This window comes from Dreissena polymorpha, chromosome 3 (genome assembly GCF_020536995.1).
Source record: "Dreissena polymorpha isolate Duluth1 chromosome 3, UMN_Dpol_1.0, whole genome shotgun sequence".
NCBI classification, from domain to species: domain Eukaryota; kingdom Metazoa; phylum Mollusca; class Bivalvia; order Myida; family Dreissenidae; genus Dreissena; species Dreissena polymorpha.
The window spans coordinates 87,846,700-87,859,528 of NC_068357.1; the positions used below are offsets into that span (position 1 = coordinate 87,846,700).

Sequence of the window (12,829 nt, forward strand, 5' to 3'; positions counted from 1 at the left end):
GATATTCCTCGTATCCTGGGTTATATGAGGCTCCAGGGTGGGGTATCTCTACTGCTGGTACGAGGGACGTGGGCTACATACCGGATATTCCTCGTATCCTGGGTTATATGAGGCTCCAGGGTGGGGTATCTCTACTGCTGGTAGTAGGGACGTGGGCTATGTACCTGATATTCCTCGTATCCTGGGTTATATGAGGCTCCAGGGTGGGGTATCTCTACTGCTGGTACTAGGGACGTGGGCTCCCTCAGATGTGCAGGGGCCTGAAGGACAAATACTGTTGTTTTTTTTTATTGTAAACAGATTTTAGCCTTGCTCTGGGAAAATAGATCTTATTGCATGTGTGTAGTATTATCAAAGATTAGCCAATAGATCTTATTGCATGTGTGTAGTATTATCAAAGATTAGCCAATAGATCTTATTGCATGTGTGTAGTATTATCAAAGATTAGCCAATAAATCTTATTGCATGTGTGTAGTATTATCAAAGATTAGCCAATAGATCTTATTGCATGTGTGTAGTATTATCAAAGATATGCCAATAGATCTTATTGCATGTGTGTAGTATCATCAAAGATTAGCCAATAGATCTTATTGCATGTGTGTAGTATCATCAAAGATTAGCCAATAGATCCGATTGCATGTGTGTAGTATCATCAAAGATATGCCAATAGATCTTATTGCATGTGTGTAGTATCATCAAAGATTAGCCAATAGATCCGATTGCATGTGTGTAGTATCATCAAAGATTAGCCAATAGATCCGATTGCATGTGTGTAGTATCATCAAAGATATGCCAATAGATCTTATTGCATGTGTGTAGTATTATCAAAGATTAGCCAATAGATCCGATTGCATGTGTGTAGTATTATCAAAGATTAGCCAATAGATCTTATTGCATGTGTGTAGTATTATCAAAGATTAGCCAATAGATCCGATTGCATGTATGTAGTATCATCAAAGATTAGCCAATAGATCCGATTGCATGTGTGTAGTATCATCAAAGATTAGCCAGTGCAGACTGCATAAGCGAATCAGGGACGACACTTTCAGCATAGAATAGTTTTTTGATTAGGTGAGACTTCTTTTCAAAAAAAGATACCAGGGGTTGAAGAATCCACTCGACCGCTCGCATATGCGAGTGAAGTTGACGGTCGGGCGAGTAAAATTTGTTAAATACTCGACCGACCGGGTGAGTGCTGTTTTTCAAGTTGAGAAATATAAATTCAGTTCCAGAACTCCTTCCACATCGATACAAATTGTGAACAATTTTTCGAACGAACAAAAAATACGTTTAGTACACAAAGAAACTGCACTTTCGTTTAGGCAATGAAAAATAACGTCAAGGGCCCATTAAAAATAATTCTCGAAATCGGCTGCGCTCTTTTTGTCGTTGTCAGTGCTCTTAGCTCATCGATTAAAAGTGAATAAAACTGTTAAATATATTGGTCATTCCGTGAATTTTAATGTAAATATCAATAAAACAATAATACATCACTGGTTAATTATAACACTGCTTATATTTATTTAAAAATAAATAGATTTTTTTTTTTATAAACAGTATGATTATGAATTTCATGATCAGAAACCTTAGGCAACATTTACCATATTTTAACCGTTTGTCAATCAAACGTGTCTTTCAGTAAAAGTTTGTCTGAAATATTAAAATGGAAAAGGGTTCTATTCTAAAATATCTGCAAGGTGGTGTCGACAGGGAATAGAAAGAATTATAAAGGTCGTCAAAACGAGAAGCAGAAAGAATTGAGAAAAGGAAAGAGATGCAGAAAACGTAAGGAAAGCAAATATTATCCATGAGATAATGTAGTTAATTTGTTTGCAGTTTAGTGTCACTATGTTAAGTAGGTTTAAAAGGTTCTGGTTGATCATAACTATAAATATAGATATCTATTTTTTTAATGCTGGGCGAGTAGATTAAAGTGAAGGGCGAGTAGATTGTCAAGACTACTTGCCCTGCAGGGCGAGTGGCTCTGGAAAAATTCTTCAACCCCTGGATACTATAAAAGCGGAAAGTGTTGTCCCTGATTAGATTGTGCAGACTGCACTGGCTAATCTGGGACAAAACTTCACACACATGCCCTGTGTTGTCCCTGATTGCAGACTGCACACATGCCCTGTTTTCCCAGACTGTTGCTGATCTGTATCGGCAATAAATAACAAAAACAATAACGTCTATTGTGTACATTTAAACAACCAAGAGGGCCAAAATCCACTCACTCACCTTGGACACCAAGGAACTTACTACAGGTAGTGTTCACAGGGTTTCACAATAGACTTGTAAGAAAAACAGTGTTAACACCTGGCAGCCATGTTTTTGAACAAACCAAAATCATTTTCAAACTCAGTCAAGATATATAATAAATCTAATGTAATGAGCGAATTTCACTGTAATAGGTATGCCTTCTATAGGGTTCAAATGGTTTTATTAAAGCCAAATAAGGAAAACTGCCTCGCCTCATGGTGGCCATGTATTTCAATAGACACAGGAAGCATATCTCACTAGTTGCAGACATCATAGGAAGAAATATTCAGAGAAAGTTTCATTAAGATCACCCAAATAAATGTGTCTTCCAAAGAGCTCACAAGCTTGCTTTTTTTCATCTTGATTAGTGATCTAGCTTTTAATCCAACATGACCCACTTTTGGACTCATCCGAGATATCCATTGGAAAATTGTTCTCATTGTACAAATAATAAAGAATACTAAATGCGATCACTACAAGAAAATAAATGATTGAAATGTAAAAAGTAAATAACATTTTAACAATCCTATATATACTCTATTATAGGCAAAAGTATGGAAACCTTTTGAAAATCCAACTTTTGTTAATTTTGTTTTAACTTTTTAGGGACTTATTTTAGGGGGCAAAATCAATGCTAAATTTCTTATACAGACAAAAATGAAATCAACATGGAAACAATTGATGTCAGAAGTTCTTTGCTGGGTTGCACTTTAAAGACTTTTTGGCCTTACCTTCACTTGTTTCTTTCTAGTAACTTCAAGGAAATGATCATCATCTTTTTGTTCTGATTGTTGGTCACCTACAAAGTTCGGAAAGCATGGTTCATTACAAGCCACAATTCTCAGCACTGAAAGAAGCATTAATTTGAAATATTGCACAAAGATAAAGTGGAGACAATGTAAAGATTCTATGGAAAAAGTGCAATACAATATGGTTCCATACATTGTACATATGAGTTTGTCAAATCACAATAGAGAACTCCCACAGTTCAAATTCACACACTGAATGATTTGTCTTCTATTGACAGATAATAGGCCTAAATTGATAAGAGCGCAAAGTCACGTGACTCGCAGAACTCCAGAACGAGGCTGAACGTGTAACCATTTACAAAAGTCCCACGCAATGCCGCATCTGATTTCAACCTTTCACTCTTAATTTGAAAATTCGGCGATTCTAACATTGTCAGAATAAGTAGTAAATATGTACTTCACAGTTTAAGTGTCAATACATTATAAACAATCTTGATTAAAGCACTTGTTTTACTTCATTTTTACACACATTTGTCACTCTTTTTTAGAGCTTTTTTTATCGCGCTGTTTGAATAAAGATCTATCTTGTTTGTTAATTCATCTGTGGTTTAATAGCCCCTGTAGCACAAAACCATTATCTCTTAATGATCAGATACTGTGCAGACAAAAATACTAAATAACAGCATGGTGTCATAAACCACCCGTGGTAGATGCCTGGTCATTTGACATCATTTATGATACCCAATGTCTATTGTGGTGGTAGTAGTATTACGTAGTAATTTCTAAGACTTATGTAACGCCAAATACTCAAACTAAATACAGTATAGATATAAGCCAGTTTTATCATAACAATACAGTGATTGCTGGACATTTGTCCTAGCCTATTTTTCACACAGGCAGACATTCGTTCCTATGTTTTTTGACAACCTGAACGTTCGCGCCTTCGTTATTTTAACTATGCGGATAATGGTTCGTACATAATTTTGATTGCCCGGACATTCGTTCCTTCGTTATTTTGAGAGCGCGGAGATTGGTTCCTGAATAATTGCTGTCCCGGTCATCATTATCACTTTAAAAAAAATAAAAATATGACACTCTAGGCATTTTATCCGGTATTTTAATGTGTCGTTATAAATATAGTTTATTTTAAAAATCTCATATTTTGTGTAATACTTTATACTTTTGTAAGACTTTATCTTAATCATGAGCATGATAACGTTAAAAAATCGACTTACACTAATATCTGTTATTTGTGAAACCTTGCGGAGCGTGAAAACTATGTAAAAGCGAATATCCGGTTTGTCAAAATAATGTTGGAACGATTGACTGAGATGTCAAAATAGCGTGGGAATGAATGTACAGGTAGTTAGGACAACGTATGAACGAATGTCCGCTTCGTCAAAATTATCATAGGAACGATTGTCCTTGTGAAAGAATGTTAGAATACATAATTAAGTACTTAATACCGATGTATTTGAAATATTTATAAAATTTTATGCTTAACACGAAACCTATTTAGCGGGTACCGGTAAAATTAAACTCCGTCATTACGTAGTCTTATAAATCCATTTATAAAACTTAAATTCTCAAAAGTATGTTTGTTGGTCTGTACTATTATTCATGAACTATCAACCGTGTAAGATGTGTGTTGACTCTAAGAAAAAGCAATTTGAAATACAAAGCACATGACACTATTTAAACGTTATGTCTTTTTCTTTTAACTTGAGTTATTTTTTTTACAGTGAAAGACAATATAAAAGAATTCTTTTATACAGGTGAAATAAACAAACGAACGTGGAGCAAACTGAACTGTCTATGCATGCACTCGATTTCTCTTTAAACGTGATAATGAGTGATAAATATATGTCACTTTATGTCATAAATCTCTTTAGTCTGTATTTTTCGGAATCATTATTTAACCCCGTTGTGGTCATCGAAAATGCTTGTTTTAATTCTGGTCTTCTATACACTAACAAACACAGAACGTTTTGTATTATACGACTTATGTATATATTTGTTTTGTGCAAATATCAATGTTTATTCTTCAGACCACATTTGCTCTGATGATCGTGCATATCTTGAATTTTAATAAAGATGAAATAAAATGTATTTACACGTATTCACTAGTTGTACTTAATACTATGGCTTTAAAATATGACATAGGTGTAAGAATGTTTATTTTATAACCCCGCATCAATTTATTGACTTAACAACATATGCATGTATGCTGTTATTGTAACTAGTGTCAGTACTCATGAAAATCCCTAATATATTTAATAAAAATCAACTGGTTTATAATCATCAATATAATTCGCCAAAGATCTATACACGTTCAGCCTTGTTCTGAAATTCGATGCGTCACGTGATATCTAAAAATAGCAACAGCGGCGGTATTGTGAAACTGGTCTATTAAAACACAATTCTGCTTTTTAATGCAAGCAACTGCGTTTGATCAGAGACAATATTCTTGTAATTTCAGTATTTTAACCATATTTTTTTCATTTTGACGCCTTATTTTTGCATGATTTCAAAATCTATTCCTTTTGCATGAACAATGTTTGTATTTAACTGGTTGCCGTGGCATAGTGTCCGACTTGCAACCAGGAGGTAAAGAGTTTGATATCCACAAAAGGAGCATTCTTTAGATCTTCCCAAAAGACCAACTTCTGGTTCTTCCCAGTAAGCGGACTCAATAGCGTTTCCATAAGATTAAGGCTTTCCATGCAATCAGGTGAAAATAAATAGGTTTTTACTAATGTTTGTATTAGCTACCTCCCCACAAGTCATATTTAGCCTCAGGCAATTTTGCAGCATCTCGCTGTTTAAAACCTCGTTCCCTCTTCGCAGCCTTTCGTTTTTGTATGGACTCTGTCCGTGTCTTGGTCAATTTCCCACTAGCTTCTTTTTCAATTACCGCTGCTGCACGTTTGTCCTTTCTACAAAGATGTGTTGAATGCATTTTTATAAAATACATGTATGTTTTTGAATTAAAATCAATAAAATGAAAGATTGTTAATTGCGATTGCATTAAAGTTATGTTTACCATTTTAATTCTTATGTGATTTGACAAAATTGAAAATTGCAAGTATGCAAACTATTGGTTTGTTTAAAAAAAGAGGTTATATTTCACTTTTTTAATTCATCTGCTTTAGTTCTATTGTGACAATGGTGCTAAATTAATTATTGTTCTATTTACGCCCCTACTCTTAAATATCATTAATTAATTATGGTAAAAAATAGAACAAAAATAAGAGTACATTTTGGATGGAGAGTGTCATCCCTAATGAGCCTGGTGTGGACTGCACAGGCTTATCTGGGACAACACTGTATACACATTATGTGTAAAATATACAGAATGAGACTCGAGAAAGGAACTCGCTTTTTTGGAGGTGGGGGTTGCAAGGCTATTTCAAGGTCATGCAGTCTCTCTTGTGCAGCTCGTTTTCTGGACCTTCTATCTGCCAAGACTAGAACAAATAAAGGAATATTTAAGGACATGCAATTAATATTATTTTACACAATTCTAGAATACATGGGTTAATAAAATTACATATTTCAAATTAATTGTCTTTGAACCATGTTGTGCACAGACACATAGCATTAAAAGGTGTGCAAAGAAGCACTTCATTATAGTTAATGTATGAAGATAAATTGTCCTTCAATGACAGATATTTTAACTTATAACTAAACTTTCAGAATGTGTTTTGTTATAAAAATGAATCATGAGTACTTTTTGTAGGATCTTCACTCTTTTTGTCCACAAAGAAGAGAGATTCATTGGCTTTGTCTGCAATGATTCCTCTGAAAAAGGGTAGAATAATATTTAACTCACAAACTCTTTATATAATTTTTTTATGCATTTATGTACGAGTAATGTGTATAAACAGATTATTAGGATTTTTAATAATTATTGGATACTGTGACACGTTAATTTAATTTAAATGGTACCAGAACATATGGCCCATAAGACTTTTCCTGACCTAAACTTTTTGCCCCATGGACTTTCCCACCAAATACTTTTAGCATTTTGACGATTTACAAATGATGAATGGCTCTAGGCTTTTTTGTCTTAAAAAGTCAATAAACATTACATTAGGAAAAAGTATGCAAGTTTTAATAGCACCAGTATGAGTTGAATAATTCATACATGTCATGACTTTTTAAGGCATAAACTAGACTTTCTGAAAACGGGATATTCAACATTTAACCAGAACACGTTAATGTTGTCAATTAAACCTTTTGTCCACAGAAACAAACAGGTGTACATCTGTAATAGCACTTTATATACTCATAAATTGCATCGTAAATCTATTTACATGTAACAAAAATTAATAAAACTACCATATATATTTTGTATGTTTATTCAAAAATATTAAATGACACAATGTATTATAATTCTGACATCCAAAATATAACATGAACAAGAGATGTAAAAAACGCAATGCCCCCTATTGCCCCGCTTTCAAATATTATTTTTTTACCTTGAAGGATGACCATGACCTTGAACTTCCACCACTGAAAATGTGCAGCTTCATGAGAACGTCGCTTTGAGTTTTTTATTTTTTATTTTTTTATTACCTTGAAGGATGACCTTGACCTTGAACTTCCACTACTCAAAATGTGCAGCTTCATGAGATACACATGCATGCCAAATATCAAGTTTCTGTCTTCAATAATGCAAAAGTTATGGCCAACGTTTAAAGTTTTTTTTTGGACGGACGGACAGACTGACATACACACATACTGACTGACGGACAGTTCAACTGCTATATGCCACCCTACCGGGGGCATAAAAACATCAATAAACATTATGGTAGATTGGCAAAAGTAGGAGACTTCTCAAACAAACTTTTTTATGGGATAAATTCCACTAAAACTATGTCATTTCCTAGTAGGCACACTTACTGCTTTAATCTTGATTGCGTTCTATGCATATCTGATAAAAATGAATGTTTCATGATATCGAAAATGACATTATTGCCCAATAACCTAATGGCACAAAAGAAAACAGACAATCTTTAACTCTTACCATAGTTTAAATTTACATCATAAAGTACTAAAATAACTGTGTGATAATATTAATTTAAATAAAAGCAACATTAACAAGAAATGTGTTTGTCAGAAACACTATGTCCCCTTGTGCGCCGCTTTGATTTAGTTTTTTTTAACTTTGACCTTGAAGGATGACCTTGACATTTCACCACTCAAAATGTGCAGCTCCATGACATACATGTGCATGCCAAATATCAAGTTGCTATCTTCAATATTTCAAAAGTTATTGCAAATGTTAAAGTTGGCGCAAACCAACCAACCAACAGACCAACAGACAGGGCAAAAACAATATGTCCCCCACTATAGTGGTGGGGGACATAAAAAGCACCATCGTTTAATAACCAAACCAATAAAACAAACAACAGCCATAACTGCCGATAGAGTTACGGTAGTTGCATAAGTCTAACTCCAAGCCAGTGATGTTTTTCATGATTTTGGAATGGGGCCGGGAAAATTCTGTGCGTTTTGACTAAAATTGGCAGGGCCCTCAATCTATCAAATCCCCCACCTTAAAAGTATACTTTTTTCCCCTTTTGGGGGGAAAAATTCCCCCTAAAAAAAACAAAACAAAAAAACAATTTTTTTTTAAATAGAAAGATGTGTCTCATGATTATTATATCTCAATTCTATTTCAATTTAATCTTTTCAAACATATTAAATTATGAAAAATGCAATGAATATAGTGTAAACATGTACAAATGAAATAATGAGAGAGTAAGTAAAAAATTCCCCCAAAAAGGGTAACACCGCGAAAATGCCCCCTCCTAAGGGCTGCGGACCCCTTCCCCCAAAGTAGTGTGAGTTCCCTGATTGGGAAATTAGTGTTGTTGTTTTGCTAGCAAATGCTTCAAATTGAGAATTAAAGTGTTTTCAATATTATATTTCTAAGGTTCAATTTCTAGAGCTGGATTAGAGCTTAATTTTGGATCATTTTTCTTATGAAACATTCCCAAAATGGGGAAAAAACACTGGTACCTGAAGCAGGTCTCAGAAGATGAATCATGTAAATTATGTCAGTGGTTCAGTGCTAAACATACAAAGGCCCCCTGACGAAGAACTAGGTTATTATCTGATATGGAGAAGGGCGTATTATACATTTTACATGACAAACTGTCATGCAGATAATATACGTGTTAACTTGTAGCATTCTGTGTCCGAAAAAAGTTTTATCCGAAACGTGTATTATTAAACCATAGCTTATATATCTTGTACATACCCCGTTCTTTCCTGAAGTCTTTCATCTTCTAAGAATTCTTCAACGTCCTTTATATCAACTTTTCTCCATGATTTCTTTTTGTTTTTGCTGAGATGTTTTCTCCTAGTATTTTTACCACCCACGTTTTCCATTCTTCAAAACACAAACAAAACGCTTGCAAAACAAGCGCTTTAATGTTTATGACTGCATGGTGTTTACTTAAAAAAAGAGGAAATGCTGAATTTAATTGATGATGAACTGAATCATGCAATATCCACATAAGGGTAGGTTTTACACAGGGTTCATCATTAAGTAAATGAATTGATGCAGTAAATAACTAAATTATTATCATGTTTGTTGAATTTTTATTTATATATTGTAATATACTTTCGTACCCAAAATATATCGAACTCAATAATTAAATTAGAATTGACAGAACTCTTCAAATAACGAAATCTTGGTATAAAAAATTTAGCATATTATTATCCCCACGTTTTTCGTAGAAAAAGTGGGGATATTGTGGTGATGTGCGTCTGTCCGTCGGTCCTGGCCACCTGCTCCTCCTACACTATTAGCACTAGAACCTTGAAACTTTCATACATGGTAGCTATGAGCATATGTGCGACGGTGACAGTGACGGAATTTTGATCTGACCCCTGGGTCAAAAGTTATGGGGGTTGCGGCGGGGCCGGGTCAGAGATTTTCACTCATTTTTTAATGTTATTTTACATTAACTTCTTCATTTCTGCACCGATTTACTACAAATTGATACTGAGCCTCTCTTATTTCAATACAGTCAATCTCAACTCCCCATAACCAACCCTGGGGCCCCCCGGCCCATAATAGGCCACACCCACCCAAAATGCCTTTCACTATAATTTCTTCATTTCTACACCGATTCACTTCAAATTGATACTGAACCTCTCTTATGACAATACGGTCAATCTCAGCTATGTATGGCCCCATTACCAACCCTGGGGCGCCCCTGGGTCAAACATGCGGCGTGGGGATACGCGTCGGCCTCTGCCGCGCCATTTCTTGTTTAAATATTTTTAGAATTATGTGGAGATTATCATGAGTGTAAACGTGTGTCGGTTAAACAATGGATGACACCACAGGTGGATGGCCTAGCAATTTGAAGTTTGTGGGTTCGCTCCCTACTCGAGAGCGTTTTTTAGCTCATCTATTTTTTGAAAAAAAATTATGAGCTATTGTCATCACCTTGGCGTCGGCGTTGGCGTTGGCGTTGGCGTTGGCGTTGGCGTTGGCGTCGGCGTCCGGTTAAGTTTTGCGTTTAGGTCCACTTTTCTCAGAAAGTATCAATGCTATTGCATTCAAACTTGGTACACTTACTTACTATCATGAGGGGACTAGGCAGGCAAAGTTAGATAACTCTGGCGTGCATTTTGACAGAATTATGTGCCCTTTTTATACTTAAAAAATTGCAAATTTTGGTTAAGTTTTGCGTTTAGTTCCACTTTTCTCAGTAAGTATCAATGCTATTGCATTCAAACTTGGTACACTTACTTACTATCATGAGGGGACTGGGCAGGCAAAGTTAGATAACTCTGGCATGCATTTTGACAGAATTATGTGCCCTTTTTATACTTAGAAAATTGACAATTTTGGTTAAGTTTTGTGTTTAGGTCCATTTTATTCCTTAAGCATCAAAGCTATTGCTTTCATACTTGCAACACTTACTAACTATCATAAGGGGACTGTGCAGGCAAAGTAATGTAACTCTGACTGGCATTTTGACAGAATTATGTGCCCTTTTTATACTTAGAAAATTGAAAATTTGATTAAGTTTTGTGTTTAGGTCCACTTTATTCCTACAGTATCAAAGCTATTGCTTTCATACTTGCAAGATTTATGAACTATCATAAGGGGACGGTGCAGGCAAAGTTATGTAACTCTGACTGGCATTTGGACGGAATTATGGGCCCTTTATACTTAGAAAATTGAAAATTTGGTTAAGATTTATGTTTTGGTCACTTTACCCCTAAAGTATCATAGATATTGCTTTCATACTTGGAACACTCACAAACTATCATAAGGGTACAGTAAAAGGACAAGTTGCATAACTCTGGTTGTCATTGTTACGGAATTATGGCCCTTTTTTGACTTAGTAACTTTTAATATATGGTTAAATTTTGTGTTTCGATCCACTCGAAGTATCAAGGCTATTGCTTTCAAACTTCAAATACTTACATGCTATCATGAGGTTACTGTACCTGGCAACTTGAATTTTACTTTGACCTTTGAATGACCTTGACTCTCAAGGTCAAATTATTAAATTTTGCTAAAATTGCCATAACTTCTTTATTTATGATTAGATTTGATTGATACTTTGATGAAACTACTCTTACCTGACATACCACAATAGACTTCACCCAAACCATCCCCCGTGCCCTCCCCCCCCTCCCCCCCTCCCCCCCCCCCCCCTAATTTTTTTTTTTTTTTTTTTTTTTTATAAGATCATCTCACAAATGACCACCACACCCTCACACTATACCCCCACCCCCACCCCCCCCCACCCCCCCGCCAAATTTTTTTTTGATTTTTTTTTTTTTTTTTTTTTTTTTTTAAGATCATCTCACAAATTATCACCACACCCTCACACTATACCCCCCCCCCCCCCCCCCCCACCCCCCCCCCCCCCCCCCCCCCCCCCCCCCCCCCCCCCCCCGATTTTTTTTTTTTTTTTTTTTTTTTTTCGCTTTTTTTGGAAGATAATGTAATAAATGTCCACAACCCCACACTATACACCCCTCTTCACTCCACTCCTCCCTCCTTTGTGATTGAAAATGAGAGTCCCTTCACCTTTAAAAAGAAAATAGATGAGCGGTCTGCACCCGCAAGGCGGTGCTCTTGTATAATCTCCTCCATAGACACCAAGTACTGGTTCTTCCCAGGAAACGGACTAGACAGTGTCGATATCTGCCTATAATAGGCCTCCATGTAATAGTCAGCAATTGACTGTAGGAAGTACGAAGTAGATATAATAGTGGCTATGGTATTTAGTAGTGAAAACATCCTTTTGAATAAAAAATAATCAAATTATAACAAAAAATCAACTTGTCCTAAAAAAAAATATCAACATCAAATATATATACTTATATATATATATATAACAAGGTGTTCAACTTGAAATGACCCGAAAACAGGGTGCATCGCCATTACTTCAGCAATTTTGCAGCAATTTTCACGAACATGGTCTTATTTAACGCTGAAATGAATTTCCTTTCTGGAAATGTACATATCTTTCAAAATGTTTACAAATGCTAGGTCAAATTTTAAGAAATAACACGATACTCAACTCGTAACACGAGGGATAACAAAGGTCCAACGCGAATGCGTGTCTTTATGTTGTGAAGATATCACACAATCGGGTCAGATCGTTGATGAGTAGGTCACGCGAGGAGTGTATCATGTTATTTCTTAAAATTTGTAAAATCCAGTACTCTGACTGCTCATGTCCAAAAATGTATGGGTCAGGGCATCATTTTATTTAAAACATCTTAGACTAGTTCTTTTTTAATTCCACTTATTCTGCTTATTGCAATTATAATTCCAT

At 35.3% G+C, this 12,829-nt stretch overlaps 1 protein-coding gene across 2 annotated transcripts in view; it reads right to left on the reverse strand.

Annotated features, from left to right (window-relative positions):
• The window catches only part of LOC127875160 (ribosome biogenesis protein NOP53-like), a 46,871-nt gene that overhangs the window by 26,817 nt on the left and 7,225 nt on the right, over nt 1-12,829 (reverse strand). Inside the window, exons 2-7 of one of the 2 annotated variants that reach the window (XM_052420017.1) lie at nt 9,274-9,405; nt 6,736-6,806; nt 6,385-6,472; nt 5,778-5,941; nt 2,988-3,055; nt 165-260 (exon numbers count right to left, since the gene is read on the reverse strand). In XM_052420017.1, the coding sequence (XP_052275977.1) occupies nt 165-260; nt 2,988-3,055; nt 5,778-5,941; nt 6,385-6,472; nt 6,736-6,806; nt 9,274-9,405 (619 nt within the window). Of the gene's footprint in view, nt 1-164; nt 261-2,987; nt 3,056-5,777; nt 5,942-6,384; nt 6,473-6,735; nt 6,807-9,273; nt 9,471-12,829 lie in introns of both variants that reach the window. The other variant, XM_052420018.1, reaches the window with a different exon arrangement.